The following is a 24235-nucleotide window of genomic DNA, read 5'->3' on the forward strand; positions in this document are numbered from 1 at the left end:
GGCTGAAGCAGAAAACGCCATCCTGGTTTCTGTATCCCCTCAACTGCCATTCAGTTGTTTGAATTAACAACTTCTTTACCCTGTGAGTTTGCAGATGACACTAAGGTTGCAGGGGTATTGATGTGGTGTCAGGCCATAGTTTTATCTGGAGAGGCTGGATCCGAGGCCAGTGATCTGAGGTTGAACAAGGCCAAGTGCCAGGTCCTGTCCTTGGGTCACAACAGCCCCTGCAGCTCCATGCTGAGCCAGAGGGGCTGGAAAGGGCCAGCAGGAAAGGCCCTGGGGGTGCTGGTGGCGGTGGCTGAACAGGAGCCCAGGTGGGTAAGAAGGACCAGGGCAGTGCCCATTCCCTGTGTTGGACATTCTGGGGTCAGTTTTGAGCCCCTCACAACAAGAAAGATCTTGAGGGGCTGGAGTGTGTCTAGAGAAGGGAATGGAGCTGGGAAAGGGGCTCAGCTGGGAGAAGAGGAGGCTCAGGGGGAACCTCTTGGCTCTGCACAACTCCCTGACAGGAAGGGGACAGCTAAGGGGCTTCTGGCTCTGCTCCCAGGAAACAAGGACAGGAGGAGACAGAATGGCCTCAAACTCTGCCAGGGGAGGGTCAGGTTGGGCATTGGGAGGAATTGGACAGCACCAGTTCCTGGAGCAGATTGTGTTTCTGATAAGCCCAAGAGAAGCTGAGCCCAGGTGTATTTCTCAGATCATGGTGCAACTTGAAAAGGGGCTGGGGGAGGCACACCACCACCAGGACCCCAGCACCCAGTGCATGCAGCAGTCTTGCTGGAGCCTGTTAGTATTCACAGGTGATCAACAAAGCCAAACCACAGACAGAAGCTGAGAGGTCCCTAGAGAAAGAAGTAAACTGAAATAAATGAGAGAAGGTGCTCCAGGAAGAGATAAATAACAACATGGTCACAGCAGGCCTTAGGGCAGAGTTTCCATCAGAGGGTGGGTTGCATCCAAGTGCTGCAGGGTGACACATCAGCTGTACCTGGAGTTTCACTCCTCTCCCCATCACTGAGTATTCCTATCCTGACATTGGAACACATCTGGCAGCAGTGGGAGGGCAGAGAGGGCAGAAGCATGGGCAGAGCTGGCCGAGCAACTCGAGCTGATTGACAGCAGACCGCTCTTGGGCAGGTCAGGAAGCAAACACATATTGTTGGAAGAACATCTACAGCAAAGAGACAGGAAAAAAATGTGGTATATAAAGGCTTCAGCTGTTGGCAAGAATTTCTTATTTTCACACTGATCGAATTATTTTCACTGTGTATGAAATCACGAAGTCACAGAATCACTGAATCATTTAGGATGGAAGGGAGATCAAAGATAACTGAGTCCAACTTTTGACTGACTCCATCTGTAAATGACCCCCCTCATCCCCCTTAGTCCATGGCCATGCCCGTGGGAGGGTCAGTGATGTGTCAGTGCAGGATAGGGTGTGAAACACAGGATACAATCTTTTCAAAATAATATCTAACCAATAATTATCCAACTTCCTACCAGGGTGGTGACAAAACATTACCTGCCCTCCTATTGGATCTATGGGTTATTTTGAATTCACTTTTCCTCCACAGTCTGTTGAAGGTCTGTTTTCATGGTTCATTTTATTCCCTTGGGTTCTCATAACAAGAACTATTTACTAACCTGGCTCCTTCCCAAGAAGAGAGTGCCACAGCTCCCAGTCAGGAACAGAGAGTTATCAATAGATCCTCATCAGGCAAGTCAGGCTTTGTCAGAAATGGAGATGGCAAAAACTCAGGTTCCTTTTTCATTCAGCCTCCTTCCTGATGTTTTCCACTCCTCTTTTTTCCAGTCTTCCAGCCTAGAAGTTGCCCCGCTCCCTTTTTAATGGTACAAGTTTTAACTAGTTGAGATATGAGTGTAAATATGGTGCCCTGCTAGGAAGCACCACACCAGGACTACTGAAACAGTGCAAAACATTTTCACTGGTACCAAAAATATTTGAGAATAAATCAGTTTCATCACTACCCAACATTACCACAGATTTCTGGCATGAAGGATGAAAATAATCTAAACTCTTGGGAAGGCCTTATGTTTCAGATTTGTTCTGGACTTGTGGAAGATATGGAGGGAAACAACTATGTGTCTTTACCCTGAAATAGGAGTTATTTTTTTCTGTGTCAGAAAACATGATTCACCAGGCATGCCAAGGAGAGCATCGCTCAGGAAAGAAATGACTGTATCCCCTCAGGCTTCATCCCATGCAGAGTTTCAAATCCTGGCAACGTGACTTGGGAACATAACTGAACTTCACAAACTGTGTGAAGTGCACTAACTGGGGAGCATTGGGAGCAAGCCACAATGCACCTGTGTGGGTCAATGTTGTCCTTCCTTCGTACTCCATAAAAATTCTTTCTTCTCCATGCTAGTAGAAAAATAGGTTTGAAAACCCCACATCCCACAGCTGCACTGGTAGGATGCCTCACAGCCTCTTGAAGGGACTCTGGTTATCACACAGAGGTCCTGCAATCTTCAAACCTGATGTCACTGATAATATTTTGCTTAATTTGCACATCCTCTTCACCTGCAGACACAGGGTGTGACGGAATGATGTGTTTTGTTCATCGTTCCAGAGTCAGGACCAGCCTAGACTCATCCAGGGCTGAATTTCATCCACCTCAGAATGAGGAATTTACTTCCTACTTGTTTTCTTATTGACTCTGAGATCACCAAGATGAGTTTTACTCATATTTCACAGGGCTCCTGGCCTGGGAATACCCTGAAAGATATCATTGCAATTCTTTCATAGAAAACTGCTATCTAAATTATTACTGTTAATAATAATTATTATTTTCTGCTATAATTTTACCTGTTATACCTGGACTTTGAATTTGGTTCCAATGTGATGTAAGTTATCCCCCTACCTCCTGGCAGAACAGAGTTCTTGCAGAGCAGAGCAAAGTAGCCATGTTAAATTGGCTGTGAGCCAGCTCCAGAGGCACAGGTGAAACAAAATCCAGCTCTATGCGACCATTATGGATCAGGAATATTTAAAAGGCACAGGCATCATTTTTCCAGCCTTCACTAGGAGCTTTTAAAATGAATTAGCTCAGACCCCACAGAGGAGAAACAAGGTCAGCTTTCTCTTTCTGATGCAGCGGAGCGTTCAGCAGGGAGCAGCCACGGGGACCAGCATTTATCCCTGCCCGTCCCGGCCGTCGCTGGAAGCGGGGGGCCGGAGGTGAGGCACCGCAGGACGGCTCAGAGCAGCCTCCGGACAGCGCCCGCAGGGCTGGAGCACTAGGAGACCCCAGGGTAGCTAAAACCAGGGCTAACAAGGAAAACAAAAAGCCGCCTGAGTGCGATGAAATATTTTGCTACGGAGAAGAGAGGATTCGCTGTACATTGTGAGAACACGTCTCGCCTGTGATTTATCCAGGTTTCATGTGCAGCGGCACGCTGGCTGCTGGCACCCGACTTCACTTGTTACCAGTTCGTGAAGCACAGACTGAGTCTGAAACGTTTTTGCTTTACTAGACACAATGCTAAGGATTTATCAACAGCACCATGGCAGAAAGCTTTTCCTTGTGACCACAGTGTAAAGTGGCCTGTGCTCCAAAATGGCAAGGGCAGCTCAGGATTCACCCAAAATATTATTTTATGCCAAAGCAATGGTACTGAATTAACTGGAGCAGTGTTGCCGCATACCTGTCTCATCTCCTGCTTCTGATTCCTTCCTTCCATGTGGCTCTAATAACATCCCTATGAAGTGGGTGAGATGAAGATGGAAAATTACGCCCTCCCCTGAATCCTATAATTTTGTAGTTTCATCAGGCTGTTGTTTCGCTCCCATCCAAACCTTGGTGATGCTCTGGTCCCTTCACCTGGTGCCTGGCACAAGGCTGCTCCTGCAGCGGCAGAGGGTTGGGGCATGCTGCCCAGCACAGGTGCCAGCACAAGCACAGCCTCCCACTAACAGCTGCTCCTCTCCCCGAAGGGCACAAACCAACAGGCAAGGAGGGGAGTCCAGTTCCCACTCATCAGGGAATCAGTCCACAGAAGGGCACAGGATGAAGAGGATTTCTCCTCCTGATGAAGTTTTCTCAGAGATGCTCCTCCATGACCACTCAGGCTCTGTTCAACAGAATCCAGTGCCAAGCTCTGGGGCTCTTCTTGTCCCCAGTCTTGTAGCAGCAGATACAATCCTGGCTGTGGGTTAGTGACTCTACCTAAGGTTTCAAGTTGTGTCAGGGGAGATTTAGATTTGGTATTAGGAAATATTTCTTCATGCAAAGGGCTGTCCAGCCCTGGCACAGGCTGCCCAGGGCAGTGATGAAGTCACCACTCCTGCAAGTGTTTAAAACACAAGTCGCTATGGCACTTTAGGACATGGTTTAATGGTGAACATGGTGGTGGTGCCAGATCAGCCTTCATTATATTAAGAGCTCGTTTCCAGCCTGAACAGTTCTATGATCCCATGATTCTCCTGCTACAGCAAGAAGTTCCTTTGGTGGGATGCTCAGAGGCACCCAGGCCAGCAGTTCCCCCTTACCCAAAGGAACAGCCCAGTAACAAAATGGTCTACATGGTTTTCCTTACATGAAGTCCCTTTTTGGGTGGTCCAAGTAGCACTTCAAATGAACAGTGTGTCAAAGCAAGCACCAGAGTGCCTCCAGGGCTTCAGGGGCAGTGACCCTTGGAATTCCCAAAATGACAAAAAATCAAGGATTAACCCAAAGACACACAGTTTTTAAACTGATGAGCCCTGTTTAACTCCAGATCCCTAAACAAGCTAAGCAGAAAAACTGCAATTTTGAAATCAGGTGCAAATGTTAAAAATCCTGGTGCAAATACCCAGAAAAATTTAACCATGAGAGGCGAGAGCCCAGGAGGGGCTGGTCAGCAGCTGCAGGAGGGCAACAACCAAGGGGTGCTTTTGCAAGGAAGAGCAGTGCATTAACTACAAGAAAAACAGGAGCATTCTTCTCTCAGATTTTATTTCTATATAATTGACAGCTTAACCCTATTAAAAAAAGAAATACATGAATTTCTAAAGGATTCAAGAAGATGTACGTTCAGAGAACTTAATACAGGACACAGGCCCTGTGAAGTGCAGCAAACTGATTCTTGCCAGCACAGCCAAGGCATGGCATAACATGGAGTAACATCTGTGCACACAGAATGGCAGGGAAAAGCATCCACAATGGCACATTTTGACCAAATATGTTTTCAGTTTATTACAATATGGAAAAAGTAACAACAATTGAAAGAAACAAAAGGAATAATTTTGTCTTGACAAAGGCACTTTTAACTGCAAACTCCATCCAGCAGCTGTAAAGCAGCCCAGTGCATCCCAGAATGAATCACCACTTCATTCCCATGCCAGCTCATCAGGCACATCATCCTTCACCAAGTCCTTTAAATAGCAGTCTGGCTTTAAACAGAATTGTGCAAGTTCTTTGTAGGATCTATCACTTTGCTTCCCAGCTCTCTGCACACGGACGGCCCCGTACTCGGCCTTAACCATTTCCACGGCTCAGGCCAGTACCTGCTTAGCTCCTGTACAAATTCCTGCCCACAGCATGGCAGCCACAGTGTTCACAAGGATGGCCTCCACCTTCGGCATGGAACCACCTACAACCCAGCCAGGACAACTTCCCTGCACAAAGTGTGAACCATGTTCATAAATTAATACCAGCACAGCTTCAGCAGCGAAGGCCAAGCTGTTCTTGATTTGCCAGGAAAACCACAATTCTGCAGCTAAACAACTTCATCCAAGACCCTGCTCGGTTTATTCCCAAGTCTGTAACACTGTTTGTCCAGAAGGACCTGACTCCCATGCAGGTGCACATGTGCTTGCTCCAGGAGCTGAAAATGGAATTATAGCTGTCCATATGTGATGCACAGATGTGCTTGCAGAAAAGCGAGCTCCTGAAAGAAAAATACTCTAAGAATGTCTCCCAGCCTGTGCACATGCCAACTGTATAGGCAGCCTGACATTCACTGTTCAAATTAATAACTGGCACTAATGAAGGAACAGATTGTTTTCTATTCTTTGCTGTTAGGTCCTTTAACACTGGGATGAACCCAGACTTGCTTTTTCTTCCTCCTTCCAGCTCTAACCCTTGGCATAGCTCATTCTGGATTCATTTTTTTCCCTGAGAGACATCCTCATCTCAAGCAACCTCAGGAAGGGAGGAAAAATACAGCCCTAGCCATAGTAAATTTTCCTGTACCATACTGGGAAAGAATTCTTCCCCCAGCCCTGGCACAGGCTGCCCAGAGAAGCTGTTGCTGCCCCATCCCTGGAAGCATCCTTTAGAAGCTCTCTAATACTTTAGTATCTTTCTTATATTGTGATGCCCAAACTGCCCCGAGCACTCGAGGTGAGGCCATGCCAGTGCAGAGCAGAGAGGGATAATCCCCTCCCTGGCCCAAATGGCCTTGCTGGGCCTGGTGCCCCCCCAGAACAGGCATGTCCCCCCTGCCTGGCAGGGCACTGCTGACTCATATCCAACTTTCCATCCACCAGGATTCCCAGGTCCCTTTGCATGGTGCTGCTCTCCAGCATGCTCCTTCCCCCTGTCCATACATCCAGGGTTGTACCATCCCAAGTGCAGAATCCGGCACCTTCCCCTTGTAGAACTTCACTGGGTTGGTGATTGTCCAGCCCTCCAATTTGTCCAAGTCTCTCTGCAGAGCCTCCCTTTACTTCACTGGGAAAGGGAAAGCTAAATGAATCTGGAACACTTTCTTGGTAATTGCAAGTGCTTCAGGTCACACATTCCACTCCCTGGAACACCCCATGGGCTGGGATGCAACCTGCACCAGCTCCAGGGCATTCAAACCAGGGTCAGCAGCTGTGTGAGACCAGGAACAAGGCAGACTGGGATGAGGCACCAACAGGGAATCAGAAGACACAATGAATACAAGGCACACATCAAGGGAACTGGCCCCCATAAACTCTTCACAGGTGCCAGTGCCCACCTGAGCTCAGGCAGTGACTATAAAGGGTCTAGACAAAACAGTTCTGAGATGGAGATCCATTCTTAATAAGGGCTTTGAGTGCATGTGTTTAAGTTCTTTTCTTAAAAACTAATTCTCATAAAAGGAAGGCCAGAGTTCTTCAAACAGTTGTGATCCTTCATTCCAGTACAGAAAACACATATGCAAACATGGCTTCAGACCCATGCTCACTTAAGAGATCATTTTAAAGCTTGTAATAAAAATATTTTTATACAAACAATAAATATTTCAAGCATTTACAAAAATAAACGGTCCATTCCCATAAAGAAGGACATTTAGAGCTGAAATTCCAAATACATCTGGAGGCAAGGCAGTTATTGATTAAGCTAATTGATAAAATCTTTGGTATGAGTACAGGACATTTTCATGCACTGTTGGCTTCCTTTGGCCGGTGTACAGTACAGACAAGCAAAGAGACAGCTTTTCCTTAATTTCTTGACATGTCTTCCAAATACAACATACAAATATTTCTAACATGTCTTCCTATGATAATAGGAGAAAAACCCAAGATTCTCCTGGCTCTTCCTATGACTTGCGTTTCTAAAACAGAATGAGAAGAGGAAAAAGAGAAAGTGAACACAGTTAGATTTCATTTCAGCTATAAAGCAGCATCTGCAAAAAATAAAAATCAATTGAAAATAACTCTAGAGGAAAGCCCATTTCCTTCAAATTGTAGAAATCAACTGCCAAGAGAGGCTAACAAGGAATCTGTTCAGATTCATTGCTGCAAGTTGAGAGAGGAAGAGGAGATTGATCAGTTAGGGAAGGGGGCAGCTTCACCCCTGAGCACAGCACTGGATGGTGTGGAGCAGGTGACTGTCAAATCACACAGGGCGTTAGAGCTAACACCCAGAGCCAGCAGCACAGGGACAGCTGTAGCTGCTGGAACTCAGCAAATCCAGCCAGCATCCCCCAGCCCTGGCCAGGCTTCCACCAGCTCCCAAGGGGTGTGGGAGCCAGAAGGTTTTGGGTCTGTCTCACGACTGCTGGGAATCATGACCTATTGCTATAGCAACAGGAGTTCACATGACTACTGTATTTAAAAAGTGCCCCTATTTGTGGCATCTTCTGTAGGCAAAATATCCATTATTTATACCTCAGCATGTTCACTGTGCAATTTGTATCCAGAGCTCATTAATGAATGATGACACCTTGACCCACCCTGTTAGGGAGCCCTGTCAGATGAGGAGCCCAGCTTGCTCCATCCCTGCTGAGGGAAGGCAGCCAGGAGAAGCCCCTGAAAAGCTCACCTGAGTTACAGCAGTACCAGAAAAGGGCCAGTCCTGCAGCCACACTGAAACACGCCAGGAAAAACACTGGGCCTACAGAAAACAGCAAGAAAACAAACTGAGACAGAGCAGGGCAGCAGAAGTTTAGCTCAGTTCACAAATCACCAATTGCTATCAATATGCATAATTAAGCATATTCAAATGAAGCTAACATATTCACAATTCTGTATGTTCTGTAGCCAATGTACTGTGAAGCACATTTATTAGCGTCAATTAATTTTTACTACAGTTGCTTTGCCACCATTGCCTGTTCCCCTCTGCTCATCCAGCTACAGACTACGGTATTTAAGGAAAAGTATCCAAACCAAATCTCCTGGAAACTGCCTGCCTGGAATTACACACAGTTTAATGGTGATGGTCAGTACTGATGTTCAGTAAAACCATTTTAATTCATACTTATCCACTGACAAAACAGCATGAAGATTTGCATCTGCTTCTTTATTACCTAATACTCTATTTGTAGTTACTATGTCACTAGAAACAAAGATACAATTAAATGACACATCTACTTGTAGATACAATTAAGCTACACGTCTCAATTTAAGGACAAGTGTACTGCCTCAATGAATTCCTGGAGCTGACTGCGTGGACAAGGACATTGGAAAAACAGCAAAGGAGCACAGATTTGGTTGCTCTTTGGCATGTAAGCTCCCAAGGAGGGCGGCTAGTGGCCAAACAATCTCTAGTCTGAGGTCAGGTCAGAAAAAAAAAAAGTAATAAGTGAAAAAAAAAAAAAAAAAAAGCCAACAAAAAAACCCCTACTTCATTTTCTTATTTCCAAGCACTTTCTCTGTTCATCCTGTACTGTTATGTTATTGCAGACAGCAACAGCAATGTGTAAAGCCTGAACAGCAATTTGGTTCAATATTCACGGAAACACCACCACCACAGACAAAAATATACATTGAGTTAAACAGTGTTTCTGCTACTTATTTCAGTTTTCTCTCAGAAACCTGCAAAAAAGGCATAATTCATAGGTGTTTTGAGACTCTCATTATTGTATCTAAATATCTAAATAAAATACTGAACTTCAATGATACAATAGTTCATTATAAATGGTGAGAACTCTTCAACTTTATTTGAGATCTTCCTTTTCAAAATATCCTATCATGAAAAAAATATTTGTCTCTGTAATCTAGCATTGAACAGAGGAAGGTGAAACTAATTAATATGTTTTCCTAAGGAAAATATATTTAAGCTTTTCCTTCCTTTCTGTCATTGCTTTCAAATGACTTGTAGTTAAATTGAGAACTTAAAAAAATTGAAAAAAAAAAAGTCAGATTAAAAAGTTATTGGTGGTCTTATGCAAAATGAATAGACCTTACTGTTCAGGTATTGAAGAAATTGCAGGAAATTAAGAGCTTAGCTGTAATAGTGTAAGTAATACCATTGTAAATATTGATTAAACTCTACAGTCTCTTCAATTTCCTGGCACTGGTTTCCTCAACAGTAACTCAGTACATTTTCCTCCATTAATTCTACTTAACTTGTGACAGTAAAGACATCATAAGCCAAAGTAGTTGCTATATGCAGTGCAAATTACATGATATAATAAATTGCATCATAATCTGCAAAGCCATTCCATCCGGTGACTGTATGATTTATTTACCCCTGTCATTTAGCATATATTGCTCCTTGTCAGTGTCTATCTCTGTGGGATCTGGGGTTTCTAGAAATAAAAGCAACACATGAAAAGTTAGTATTCAGCTCAAGCAAACAAACAAACATAATCAGCACATGCAAAATGGTGCAAAACACCACATTTCAGAAAAATATCCCATATTGACATAAAGTATTAACCCCTCCAATGGTAACCCATTGCTAGAGTTAAAGCTGAACTGACCAAAAGACATAGGCACAGAGTCACCTGAATGCAATACAAATAGCTGCAGCCCCACCTCTGATCTACTTAAGCACTGACCACATAAATAACATTACACTTTTTTCCTAAGTTAGGAAAGCAGGAGATAATCCTTCACAATACCAGTGAAGTTTTCATTGCAGATTTCATTGCAATACATACAAACTCTTTGTTAACAGATGCACTAATCTGAAAACACCTCCATAATTTAATGTATCACTATTCTTTGTTCTTGAGCAAATCTCCAGGCATTGATGTATTAGCAGGTAAAGCACACAGAAAAAACTTGTTGGTGTAGATTATTTACTAAATGCAGGTCTCAGCTGAACACATGCCCAGCTTCTTTAAAACTCTGTAGGTTCTACATGCTAACATGTGGCACAAGTAATTTCAGCCTCCATCTTTCTGCAAATTCTAATAGAAAAGGAGACTGGCCTTAGGACAAGGTGTTCAGTAGTTTCCAGTCTGGGCAGAAAGACCCTTTCAGAGCTGCCTTTGCCACACAGATGTGGAGAATATGCTGTCTGCAGAAGGGGGATGCACAGCTGTCACCAGATATGGCAGAGGAGTGACTTTCCATAACACATCACTGATGTGCAACACTGTTTTAGCCAAACCTTTCTGTAGTCATGCAATCACAAAATCATAAAGGTTGGAAGAGACCTCTACGATCACCAAGACCAACTGTCAAAGGGCTAGGAGGGTAAAAAAAGGAAAGGAAAAAAAGTAAGAGTTCTGAATCTGTCTGTCAATAGGGAAGAATTTAAGACTGATTGGTTTAAACTGCTCTCCTTCTTTCACATGACACCAGGATGTAGGAGAGGTGCCTCGAAAACTGCCCTGTCCACCCAGGCAGCGACAGGGCAACACCATCTCCCCTGCTAAGGATATCCCTCTCAGCGGGGGGACAGGGCATGGCCCTGGAGCAGGACAGAAGCATCTGGTGCCCTTTGCTGTGAAGCCTGAGAGTCACCGGAGCAGCAAGGACTGCTGCAAAGCTTCCATGAGCTCAGTGTGCCCCTAACAGCCTCACCCAGCCTGCCCCTTTGAGGAGCTGATGTCCTTCCTAGAAATTCCAGCTAGGAAATCCTCACATTGCACAGGAGGGCACAGACAAATCTCTGCCACTTCTATCACTACGTGCGGCTGATCCGAGCCTTTATCCTTTAAGTCTATGTCAGCATGAAGAGAAATAGAAACATTTTCTGAGTCCCTTGGAAACTCCCGTTTGCTTCAACAACTCCGAGGCTGCCCATACCGTGTGCCTTAGCCCCCCTCTAGTGGGAATGTTCAGACATTACCAGACACTTCACTGGCAATTTACACTTCAGGCAAAGAAATTTTGTTCTAGCACGAATTTTAAAGCTGTCTTAAAAATGAAAAAGAAATATTTGAAAGGATTTCCTCTGCTGAAAAAAAAGTCTGTCCTATGTATGTAGCTGCATGTAATCTATTACAGAACTACGGAGTTCATCCACGAACCATCCATGGTTCATCCATGTCCTCACTGATAATTTCTCCAGATGTTTGTAATGCTGCTTGTTTCAGCTCAGCCTGCATTTAGAAGAAAAGCCCTATGTTAGTGATTCTCCTTGCTCTTCATATTTACAAATTCTAGTGTCAGTTCTGTAAATGCTTTGTGCTAAATTTAACAACTGCTGAGAGCATTATAGAATGATACTATGCTTTGAGTTGGAAGGGACCCTGAAAACCACCCAGTTCCAACCTCCTGCCATGGGCAGGGACACCCTCCACTGATCAGAGTGCTCAGGACCCCACAGATCTTGGCCTTGAACAGCCCTTGAGCACTTCCAAGAAGTAACATTCAAGTAACAAATTGTGCGTGTTGGAGGTCTGAAGGATAATGCCTTAAATATTGAAAATGTCCAAGTTCACTTCAATGAAAAGTTACTCCTCATATCAATGAAGGAGCTTTTCCTGAAGCATAAAGGTGTTTGCAGTTTTAGCTTAAAAAGCTGCACAGATGTTTCTTCACCATTCAATCCAGAATGCAGACATTTGTTTTAATTACAGAACTCTAAGAAGCAGCAAGCATATTAACACAATCATCTCAATATTTCTTAGGTCAACAGAAAGAAACTGCCGAACCTCAGCACACAGTAATGTTTTAACTCAGTTCTTTAAATTATCCTCACCCTTCTGAGGATGGTAACATGAAAGAGTGTACCAAGAAAATAGAGAATTTAATGACTTTTGATGGTTACTGAAGTCAGCAGTTTGCAGCAGGAGCAAAACTGTTTTCAGGTGCCACAAAGAGCTGTATGTTTAACGTGAAGCACTTCTAGCACAGGTATTTGCTATGCAGAGTCTGAACATGAGAAGCCCTAAACCTGCCTACTCATGGCTACCTGAGGAAAGCTTGGAGTCACCACATAAATCGTGCAAGGATGAGCACGTTTCTGCTCTAGCTAAAAGTGAAAACATCCCACAGACCCTATCCAAGTCTCCTTCTAAAGACACATTTTCAAAAATGGCTTGTAAAATGTGCTACTGATCATTAAAAAAGCTTCAACTCTTAAACACCAAAACAGTAGTGAAATTTTTCTTCTTAGTGACTACACCAAGACTTCTCGAACTGCTCTTGGTTCATAAAGGCTGTCTGCTAACTGACAGTCAGCCTGGCAGAAAAACTTGTTTCTTGACCTCTACCAAAGTAAAAATGACAGATCCAAGACAATTTGATTGAAGAGCCTGTTCCTCAAAGTGCACAACTTCTGCAAGGTGAACATCAGATCAAAGCGCTGCCTTCAAGCTGCTGCGAGGCTCAGTCAGTTGGGATTGGGGCTCATCTGAGATTCTGAGGCAGGATGGGCCCAGACTTCCCCAGTTCAAAAGGGTTCAGTTATGGATGTGGGGTAACTCTGATGCCTCCCTGTGCAGACAAGAAAATGGTCCTCCACCAGTTTGTGCTGGGTAGATACAAATTGCTTCTTTCAAAATGAAAGACAAAATGAAGGAAATTACAATTCTACATTACAAAATCCCCTTACAGCTTTTGGAAAACTCAAGTCAGAAGGAATTAAGGTATACCCTAAAAATTATTTAAGTAACTTGTTTATTCGTATTATTTATAACCTGTTTAAGTTGTTTAAATGACCTACACTACATCTGAAATTAGGTTTTGTAATACACTGGTGAGGAAATCCACAATTGAATCAACTTACAAGTCAACTTACTCAAGATTTTCCTGCTTGGCAGGTCATTAAACAGCTGTTCAGCATTGATCTGCAGAGCCCTGTAAAACTCCTGACAGTGTCTGTCTCCTTTCTTTTGGAGGTGTTTTAACAGATCTGAGAGCCTGGTATGGAGTGATGCCTTTGGATTCCTGAACTGCAAGAGAAAAGCACCCATCAGAAAAGAGATTAAAACAGAAGAGAGATTAAAAGATCAATTTTACATCACTATGCCAGTTATGTAGCTTCTTTATGGACCTTCTTTGATTTTACTAAAAGAATGGACCAAAAAGGGAAACCTAAAAAGGACATACATGCACTGCACAGCCCTGAGCTCCATGTGGTCAGCACTGTCTGATGGAGAGCAGACTGTCTCTGTCTCTCCTTCTGCTTTTTTCTGTCCCAATCAAGTGAAAGGCACTCAGCATTTGATGTCTTCCCTGCATCCAAGCTGCCACGGCACTTGCTATTCTACAGTTTCATTCTGGCAGCTGTAGATAGAATATTTCAGCAAATCGTATAATTTGAAATAAAGTTTGATGCTTTCAAGTTTGCCCTTAGCTGTCTAGTAATGATCCCCAAAAAGGCACTTTATACTGCTTATCCTAGTCCCAGTACTGGAGTGTTCATCATCCCAAGATCTCGTGTTTCATGGTTTTTTATTATTTCCAGCCAATTAACTGCTGTATGCCCACTTCAACAGGCACAAATTCCCATTACTCAGGTTGGCAAACAGTTGCAGTGGGAAATACCTTTTTTCTGTAGTGCTAAATGCAATGAGTATAAGGAGACATTACAAGGAGAAGGAAAATGCATCCCTAGCCTTACACATCAAACAATTTTATTTAAAAAACATCCAAAGCCATTCTCAGCTAAACATCATATTTCATAGCAGCACAGTGGAAAACCTTTGTAGCTTACTGAGTTAGGAACAATTGCTGCTTGAGGGGGACAAGAATGCCACAGATTTTACACAATACTCCTTATGCTGACAAAATTCCCACAGGGTCTACCAGATACAGCTGAGATTATAAACTTCCTAAACATTCAATAAAGTTGACACAAACTTGCCTGAATCCATTAAAAAGCAGTTCATTTCTGCCACAAATAATGTTTCAGATTCTTTATGGGTTTATTTTGAAGCTCTTGAGGGAAGGTGGCAAGACTAGCTCAGTAAATGATCTAGCTCTACTTTACACCACAAAACACTAATTGTCCCCATGAAGTTTGATTATGGTAGAACTGGACCTATTTTTCCTGATGTTAAAATACTGATACGCCAAAACTCTGTGCAGACATGAAGCCAGCAGAGGGTAACTACAAACTATTACAGAAGCTCTTAGCTGACTTTAATTTGTCTCCACACAAGATTAGAAGCTTTTTCTCCCTAAAATGAGCTACCCATTTTTGAAAGCTTCACATCAGGGAGGGTAGCCTTCCTCCATACATGGTGGCACCACTGCATCTGATACTATTAACTCCACCCACTTCCCACAGCTTCACACTTACTACTGGGACTAACACCCCCCCTCCCTCCACTTCTCCACCAATACTTAAAATTATTAATTGGTTACCAAAACTGATTGAGCTAATATAGATGATTTTGTGGTCAGAGATGGATGCGGCACAAATCATTTGGTGTGCCACTCCACACCACCTCATGGGAGGAGACAGACACTCCAGGCCTATGGTCACAGGACGGGTGCCCTCCTGCCCATGGACTGGCTGCACGATTGCATGCCCCTGGTCATGGCAGGGACTGTGGCATTAAACTGCTACTGAAGAGAGCATTCTCTCCCATGACCACTTGGCACAGGGAACGTGCCAGCCCTGTGACTGCTCCTCTTACATGAGATGCCAGACACAACTGGTCAGCAAGCAGGAGGTGAGGCAGGTTGGCTGCATGTGACACCAAGAGTTGTGTCAGGAAGAGGGCAGCTGGAGTAGTGACCTACAGAATCAACACAACAGTCAGAGACACAGCAAAACTCCTCAAATTACCTTTTCTGCTTCTTCATTGGTAAGAATTTGGGGATAGACTCTGTTAAGCTGAAGAACAATTTTATCAACCACTTGCTCATTCAGTCGGCTAGTGCTTGTAAGGAAATACATGTCATGCTGCAGCCGATGACAATACGACTGATCTAGAGATAAAACAACACAGAAGAAACCACAGCAGTTAATTAATAAGCCATTTTTAAATTCCATACATTTCATTTTCCTACCAGAGATTAAATAGCTAAAATAAAATTAGCACTACCACCTAATATTAGCAAGCTGAACTATCTGTTAGGGAAACATAACACTGCCATGTGCTTTCAAAGACTCATCCACTTGAAACTACACAAATCAGAAGTTCTGACTGGTCACTCCTACTGCCTCTCTCCTTCCAAAGGGAGAAGGCTATAAATCATTTAGAAGTCAAGCTCTGATGGATATTTAATCAAATACAGCCTTAAAGTTAATAAATCACTGAAGATAAATTCTCTATCACTTATGAAGTCAGATTACCACATTTAAGGCACCTGCAAGATGCTTCTCCCATCCAATGTGATGCTCTCATGCTGCTCTTGGAAATAACAAGGCTCATAAAAAAACGTATCATACAAGACCATAAGGTGCCAGGCTGTCTGCTAGAGCACCTGCAGAAAAAACATCAGGGACACCCTTTTGTAAGTTCTTCAAACAGGGAGTTTGTCAGACACAATTCCCAGCAGAGGAAGGGACATGCCAGGCTCTGGCAGCAGCCAGAATGTTGGACAAACCCCTGCACTCCTGCTCTATATGCCTGTGGTGAGGTATGCGGCCCCTGAAAGCTGTCACTGGCACAATGCAAACCAGAACCTTCAAGTTATACTGGTTGCCAAAAATCCCTTTGTAATTTTGTTTCTGCTTAACTGTTTTTAGCATAAAAACCCTAATGTTGCTTTCTGTACAAGAAACATCAAACAGGATTTTGTTTGTCACAATCCCCTGCATACATTTCTTCATTATCTACTTTCACTGCCTTTCTGGATAAAGCCACAGGGCCCAAAGGAGCTGCACTGCCACTTCATATTTATCACAGTAAATTAATAAATACAGCTGCATTGCAAATTTGTAGGCTCAGATCAGCCCTTCCTTGCCACGCTGCAACATGCAAGCACTCTCATCCACACCTGGGCCCTGGGAGCTGCCAACCTGGGAGCCCTGGGAGTGTGTACCTCCCAATTAATAACTCCACTAATATTTACATAAGGACTCTGGACACTGTCTCTGACACCACTGTATCTTTATTATGGTTTCATCTTTAGTTTGTTTTTCCCTTAAAAGCCTTCCTAAGTTTATCAAGAAAACAAACAGAATCATTAAGGAGATAAACAGACACGAAACCCAGTGCAGCTCTCTGATGTTCTCTGTAAAACACAGAACTTGCAAACACCCATTCCAGAAACCTCAGTGGTGTCTGCTGTGCACTGCAAACACGAGCTGCTACTTCCTGTAAAACTCCTGGGTGGTTTTCATAAACATTGTACAGGAAAGCTGGCAACCAAAACCTGGAAGGTTTGGTTCTGATGATCAAACCACTTGTATGTGTCCATGACAACTCCTTCCAGAAGCATCTCAGGAAAGAGGAAAAAAGTCTTTCAACAAAACGTTAGCTTAACACTAATTTAGTTTTGCCTTTTTCCTTTTCAAGACCCTAAGAAAGGGATGCCAAGGATTTAAGAAGGAGACTGGCTGCAGAGAAATGGTCTTGAGATGATGAGATGGCACTGGTTACCAAATGTACCCACAAAGACCAACTGGCCTGCTCTGGGCTGAAAGGATGACAGAGGTGAAAAACAAGATGCCACCCTCCTCTGCTACTCTCACACACTGCCACGTGCTACTGGGAAGTTACCAGATTACTCTGACAGCAAGTCAAAAGAATCACAGAATCATTTAAGTTGGAAAAGAACCTTAAGACTATTGAGTCCAACCATCAATCCAGTATCACCATATTTAGCACTAAACCATGTCCTGGAGTGCCACATCCATTTTTTTTTTGAACATTTCCAGGGATGGTGACTCCACCACTGCCCTGGGCAGCCTATAGCAGGCCTGGGCAACCCTTTCAATGAATAAATTTTCCTTAATATCCAACCTAAACCTCCCCTGGTGCAACCTGAGGCTGTTACCTCTCATCTTGGCACTTGGTGCTTGGGAGGAGACTGACGCCCACCTGGCTACACCCACCGGTCGTCAGGGAACTGTAGACATCAACAACTGCAGTGAGCAAAATATTAGAAAGCATTTGATACTAGAGTGTGACATTAGGTTACACACAGTCCCAGTCCTCCAAGCTCCATATGATGGCCAAAACAACCGCGCCCGAGTCACCACGATAACTAACCTGTGTGCTCCCCAGGTGCAGAGGCACAACACCAGCGAGCTGGATGGAGGCTGGGAGTAAACAGCAGATTTCGCTGCCACACAATACGCAGCCAGTGTGCCAGGGTGTGAAACGTGGCACTGCCCGGCTACACCGGACACACCAGGCCGGGGCTCCGCACGCCCCTGCCGTCCCGAGCCCAGCCCCGCCCCGCCCGCCCGTGAGGGGCCCAGCCCGTGAGGGGCCCGGCAGCGCTGCCCGGGCCGGGCCGTGCCCCAGAGCGGCCACTCCGACCCGCGGCCGCGCACCAAACCGCCGGGGCCACCGCGGGGCGCGGGGACACCGCGACACCGGCGCTGCGGCCCCGGAGGCTCCGGCCGGGCCTGGGAGCGCGGCGGCGCTCACCAAGCCGCCGAGGGTCCCCGGGGCCTGCCCGTCCCGCACTCACCGGCCATGGCAGCCTCGGCCCCGCCCGGCCCGCGGGCTGCGGCCTTCGGACTGGGGCCTTCGGCCTTCCTGCCGGGCCGGGCCGGGGCGGGGCGGACGGCGCTGGGCACCGCCTCCCGGGCCCGGAGGCGGCGGGGGAAGCGCCGAGCGGGTGGAGCGGAGGGCAGGGAGGGCAGGGCCGCGGGTAGCTGGGGCGGTTCCCCCGTAGCCCACACCGGTGTTCCCATCGCCTTGACCTTCGAGGTAAAACACTTCAAATGTCTGTGCTCGCCAGCCCGTCCCATGTAGAAGCATGAATTTACACTTGCACAGCAACGAGTTTTTAAACAATTAATGCATGATTAGTAAAGCCGCGATTTCCTTTTCCGGAAGAAATTACACTGTCCAAAATACTATGTCTACACCTTCATAACATCCATGTAGAATTTATATTTTCCTTGTGCTGCAGCACGACACGCGTTTAAGTGCAGCTGAACACGTAAGGTACATTGGGCAGGTAGTGACTCAAGCCTAAGGGGCAGGGACAACTCTCATAGAAAAAGTTTCAGTGAAGCACGTAATGAATTGGGATAGTTAACTTTGTGAGTGAAAAAGTACAAGCAAATCTGTGGATGTAAAACCTGCTATTTGCCCCGAATTTCATCAACAATTAATTACCTAGCAAGGAATGGAGGTGAATATGCCTTGCTATGGATAAATGCTGCAGAGGATTAAAGCATTGTCAAATGCTGTGACATTCATGGTGCATGTCCTTGAGAAGATCAGTAGAGTATAGACATCCTGAGTTTATCCTATTTACCCTCCGGAATCCAGACCTTTCTAACAGCATGAAAATACATCTTAAAATTAGTATTATTGCACATGGCGACCTTGATCACGCCTGCATTGGTGTGATTTTGGCAATGTATTTTAGTAAAGAAACGGGAACCTTGTGAAAAGGAACTTGGAATTTTGTAATTCCTTTTGTGATATATTTTTAAGGCTATTTTGGATGGGGTTGAGCTACCTGGCACAGTGGAAAGTACCCCTGCCCATGGCAGAGGTTTGGAACATGATTATCTTTAAGGTCCCTTCCAATCCAAACCATTCTTGTACTCTGCAATTCACTTCCATGTGTATATTAAAACATTACAGCAAAAGGGGCTGCCTAATATGAAGAAGCAGTGGGAGAATGCCTTGCTGATGATTTGTTTTTATGACCCCTTTATACCCCTGTGAACTCATTGCATTTTGTGCTCTGCTAAAAAAGTTTCCCTGGAAACTTTTAGAAATTTTAGGGGCTTTAAATTTAAAAGCTTTTAGAACTTTTTAAACTACTGGAATCTAAACCAGAAAACAGAAAACAGAAAACCTGGTAATCTTAGTGTGATAGGGACTGAAATCTCTAATATAAATCCAAATGTTTTTCAGCACACTAATTCAAAGCACAGTGAGTGAAATGGAAGCGAAAATCAATCCCTCAGGAAAACTGCGGTGTACAGTGCCACCCTGCCTGGAGATATTTTTGTCCTGCAGACTCAGACAAATACACAAGAAGCAGAGGTTAAACATATCTCCTCCTCATGGCGGTGGCACGCAAGACCTCTGCAGCAGGATCGCCGTCAGGTTCGCTCTGCACAGACGGATCCTCGCGGAGCCACACCTCCACAGCAGGGGCCGCCGCCGTGCCCGCGCTCCCGGGAGGGAAGCACCGCGCTGGGGCTGGCCCGAACGCCCTCCTTGGTGACAGTCCGCATCCCGTGACAGCCACAGCGGGCAGTGGGGCTGGCCCCGAACGCCCTCCCTTGGTGACTGTCGCATCCCGTGACAGCCACAGCGGGCAGTGGGGCTGGCCCCGAACGCCCTCCCTTGGTGACTGTCGCATCCCGTGACAGCCACAGCGCGCAGCGGGGCGGGGAAGGCGCATCCCGGCCGCCGTGACGGAGAACGACGCGAACAGCGAGGCGAGAAAGGCGCCCGTCAAACCGCCCCGGGGCGAGCGAGCCCCCGCGGCCGGGCAGAGCCCAGTGCCCTTCCAAAACTCTGATTCGTTCCAGAGTGGTGCCTCCGAATTTAGCGGCCATGCGAAGTGACCTGCACCACGTTTTATTTCCCAGCAGACTGATTTCCTGCTTAGCTAATCTCAAAAGCCAGTACTGTTTCCCCCCGCTAAAGCGACTGATTTGTTTATTTGACTGAATTATTTGACTTAGTAAATGACAGCCTTGTCCTGGCAACATTATCATGCAGTGTTTTGTTTTATCTGTTAACTGTTGGATCACAATACGCTTTGTTGTTTTCCCACCGCCAGAGGACTGAATCTCTTTAGCAACAAATTAAATCTAGATAGCACAAGCAGTTCCTCTAACAGTCTTTGTGCTTAAGAAAATACAATAAAGTATTTATTAAAAGGTCAGATAGCGCACTAGGCTCCCTTCAGTAAGTTTCAGTCAATAATTTACAAAAACCAGGTCTAAGAAGGGGGAGAAATGTGAAGGCAGTGACGGGCTGGCCACTCCCGTCAGAGCCACTGCCCCTCTGTCCTTGAACTCCTGTTCCCATAGATTTGCACCTTTCAGACCCTTGTTTTGCTCAAATTCCTCGTTACAAATGTGCACTTACAGCTTCTGTAGAGCATGGTCCATCGGTTTCAGGGTGGGGGTGTGCCGTACCCGGCACACGTCCCACGCCGAGCGGCCGCAGGGCAATTCTCCTTGACGGGATAAGCGGAGGTCACGGGCAACTTGGAGAAGCGAAAGTAAACAGGGAGGGAGCGAGTCCAGCTGTGACAGCCGGCAGAGCTCGGCCGGGAGCGATGGGCGGCTGCTCCTCTGCGCCTGGCAGTCAGCAGCAATTTGCTGGTGATTTTAGGGGACGCGTAATTAGCTCTGAAAACCAAGATGTTTGTTTGTTCAGAGTTATGAAGGCTTTTTGTGTGTATGCTAATAATTTCTAGAGTTGCTTTGCATATAAAATGGGTTATTTTCCAATCTTATTTATATAGTCAGAGTATGATTACTGGGATGATTACTTTGTTGGCTAGAAGGAGATGAAGAAAAAAGTTCTCTGACTCCAAACACAAAAGCAGAAGCTGTGCTTCAAATTCCCAGCTCTTTATTCCTAACCAGTTAAGCCAAAGCGTGAAATGGGAACAGAACTGGCTCAGATGAAACTTCCCCCAGAAGGTGCTGGCACTGCCCAGGCTGCCCAGGGAATGGGCACGGCCCCGAGGCTGCCAGAGCTCCAGGAGCCTTTGGACAGCGCTGCCAGGGATGCCCAGGGTGGGCTTGTTGGGGGGTCTGGGCAGGGACCAGGGGGTGGACTCCATGATCCCTCAGGGTCCGTTTCAGCTCAGGATATTCTATGACAGCCTGGAGCACCCCCAGGTCTGGAAAGCCCTGGTGAGTTTTAACTTCCTGTATATTCACCTTGCACCTGGCGAATTACACACCCCTGGTTCTGCTCTGATACCTTATCACTGGAAATTTTAACAGCATTAGTAAAACAAGAAGTTGATGCAGATAATGAAAAAATTATGTATCTGGCACAAGGGAATAATGGGCATGTAGAATAAGTCCATGTATACTGATCACAAATAGTCCTGGTAAATCTTGCACAGATTCTGGAGAATGAACAACCAGCTTCACAAACATGTTCAACACTGCACTTGGCTCCTTATCTAAAGCACAAATCAAATTGTACCCATGAAAAAAAATACTCAGCTGATTATTTAAAAGAAACCCAAACAACTGAATTCTTTGAAGATAGGAAGCAAATAAAGCTGTCAGAGCATCCTCCCCTTAAAAGAGGTGTGTAAATAAACAGTTGACTGATTTGGCAAACTGACATTCTGCAAAGCTGTGGGAAGGGAACAAAGCCACTTCAGGTACACGTCCTCACATGGAAGTCGTTTCTGTGCCAGCTCTGGGCCTCATCTGACCCCCACAGTCAGGAATGAATGAGAGGATGGTGTGCAGCCTGTGTGAAGTAAAGCCCAGTACGGGGCATGGGTTAGTGCTGGTCCCTTAGACTTCTTGGGTCATCCTTGAAGGAGAGTTGCTGGGGTGCGATGGTCTGCTCAGATGGGCGGATGGCTTTATCTTTTGTAAAAGGAATTGTGGGGATTTTAATTGTTGTAGTCATAGTCTTGCTTATGTTTTCCTGTTTAGTTAAATGTTTACAGAAATCCATAGGAGAGGCCTTTTTAATAAATAAAGAAAGGGGAGTTGTGGAGGCCTGTGGGCCTGCTAGGGGACTTCCTGGGGCTATGCCCTGGAAGAATGTCCCCTAGACTTTAACCTCTCCCACGGACTCCTGTGACATGCTGTCAGTCAACCCCAGTGCCACTCCCGCTGTTGGTCCCTCGGCCGTTCAACAGCCTGTTAACCATGTATGATCAAGGTTCTAGCAGTCTCTGTGTTTCTGTACCCTCGTTGGTCTGTACCCCTGTCTGTTTACTCTTGTGTTTCCCTTTGGTCACTGTAATCCTGTTCTCACCCACACCTTCAGGTGACTGGTGGTTGCTGTTGGTTCTGCCCCTTTGTACCAGTTTATAGTCCTGGACCCTCCACCTCTCCCTGTCCTTGTCCCTGGACCCTTTCAGTGTGTGGATGAAATAAACTACCACCAGAAACCTGTAAAAAGACTCTCCTGCCTCCACTGTCTCACATAACCAGCTGCTGCGTGTGAGGGTGGTATTTGCTGTGTGCTTCGTGGAGTGCGCTCCTTGTGGAGACCCTTCAGGAAGGTTTCAGCAACCTACCATCTGCCCACACTGCAACAGGTTAGAGACCACTGCAGACTCCAGCTCATAGACACAGCATAAGTCCTGTGGGAAAGACTTCTGTGAGCAGTGTGCAAGTCATCAGTTTTATAAAATACACAAGGAAACGCAAGTGTTCTGTAGCAGAATTAAGAGCTTGAATTCAGCTGGAACCACCGGACAGCAAACATTTAAGGATTACATGGTTTTAAATGTCTATTTTAGAGACTCAGCTGCTTTCATCTCCTTCCCACACAGCACTTACTTCCCTTCTGACAATAAATTATGTTTGCACGAGCAATAAAGCTAACTCCAGGGGGTGCAGCCATCAGAACTAAGCACAATCCCAGAGGGAGCCAAGCCACAAATCTTTCACAAACAGTTTGGGTGTTGCTTCCTTATCTTGGTGTAACTTTGCTGCCTCTTGGGTTAGCTGCCCAAATAAATGATAGTCCTTTAGCTCTGGCACAGGGACAGTGAATGTACTTGCCTTCTGGGATGCTTCCCATGGCTGCCAGCATCCCTGGCAGCTCAAGGGTGCACTTTTTGTCCCATCCAACATTACTCAGCTTCACCTCATGCAGAACAGGAGCCAGGCTGTCTGCTCACACAAAGTGTTGACCTAAACATCCCAACAGGGAATTTATTTCACTTGCAGTCATATTACTGCATTTTAAAGCCACATAATAAAATTAAAACATCAGGGAAGTAAATAATGGAATTCTGTGAACATAATCATAGAAATGGGAAGAGGCAGGAAATTTAAAGGAGCTACAGAGAGGCAGGATCAAGGATATCTTGGCCACCCTTCACATGTGTACCTTAGGCATAATACTGCCAGTAGGGCAGAACACCTCCCTCCCATGCCTATAACTCTTTTTAATCCTAGGCTGAGATGTATCTTCTTTGTGAAGGACTTGTTTAACCATTTGTTCTACACTTCTGGGGATCAGAGAAATCCTTCCATTCTGGTACTTTTGAGGTTCTCTTCTCTCACCTTATTAAAGTTAGATTTGCCCTTTTCCATTTTCTAAGGGCCAGGCACTCACCACCCTCTCAGACAAGAATTTCTTTCCTGTATCTCATCTAACCTTCTGGCAGTGGGGAACCATTCCCCCTTATTTCCAGTCCCTCTGCAGCTCTCCTGGAGAGGCCCTGCAAGGGGCTCTGAGCTCTCCTGGAGCCTTCTCCTCTCCAGGTGAGCACCCCCAGCTCTCCAGCCTGGCTCCAGAGCAGAGGGGCTCCAGCCCTTGGAGCAACTTTGTGGCCTCCTCTGGACTCTCTCCAACAGCTCCATGTCCTTCCTATGCTGGGGCCCCAGAGCTGGACGCAGAGCTTTGTTTGAGATCCTACCCAAGC

At 45.6% G+C, this 24235-nt stretch overlaps 1 protein-coding gene across 10 annotated transcripts; it reads right to left on the minus strand.

Annotated features, from left to right (window-relative positions):
- Nucleotides 1–4944: 4944 nt before the first annotated feature.
- Nucleotides 4945–20890, minus strand: CARD19 (caspase recruitment domain family member 19). Of its 10 annotated transcripts, XM_041399588.1 has the most exons (8): nt 17710–18123; nt 17495–17582; nt 15860–15976; nt 15336–15478; nt 13338–13491; nt 9889–9948; nt 8241–8312; nt 4945–7530 (listed from the first exon to the last, which is right to left on the minus strand). In XM_041399588.1, exons 4-8 carry the CDS (start codon nt 15444–15446, stop codon nt 7418–7420), a joined length of 510 nt encoding a protein of 169 aa, XP_041255522.1. In that variant the 5' UTR covers nt 15447–15478; nt 15860–15976; nt 17495–17582; nt 17710–18123; the 3' UTR covers nt 4945–7417. The 10 variants fall into 10 exon arrangements, with proteins under 10 accessions (XP_041255522.1, XP_041255519.1, XP_041255516.1 ...); XM_041399585.1 differs by lacking the exons at nt 15860–15976; nt 17710–18123 and adding an exon at nt 18137–18179 and having other exon boundaries at nt 17495–17566; XM_041399582.1 differs by lacking the exons at nt 15860–15976; nt 17710–18123 and adding an exon at nt 18137–18170.
- Nucleotides 20891–24235: the final 3345 nt, after the last annotated feature.

Source organism: Onychostruthus taczanowskii, unplaced genomic scaffold, assembly GCF_017590055.1.
Source record: "Onychostruthus taczanowskii isolate IOZ18803 unplaced genomic scaffold, ASM1759005v1 scaffold166, whole genome shotgun sequence".
In the NCBI taxonomy this organism is placed as follows: domain Eukaryota; kingdom Metazoa; phylum Chordata; class Aves; order Passeriformes; family Passeridae; genus Onychostruthus; species Onychostruthus taczanowskii.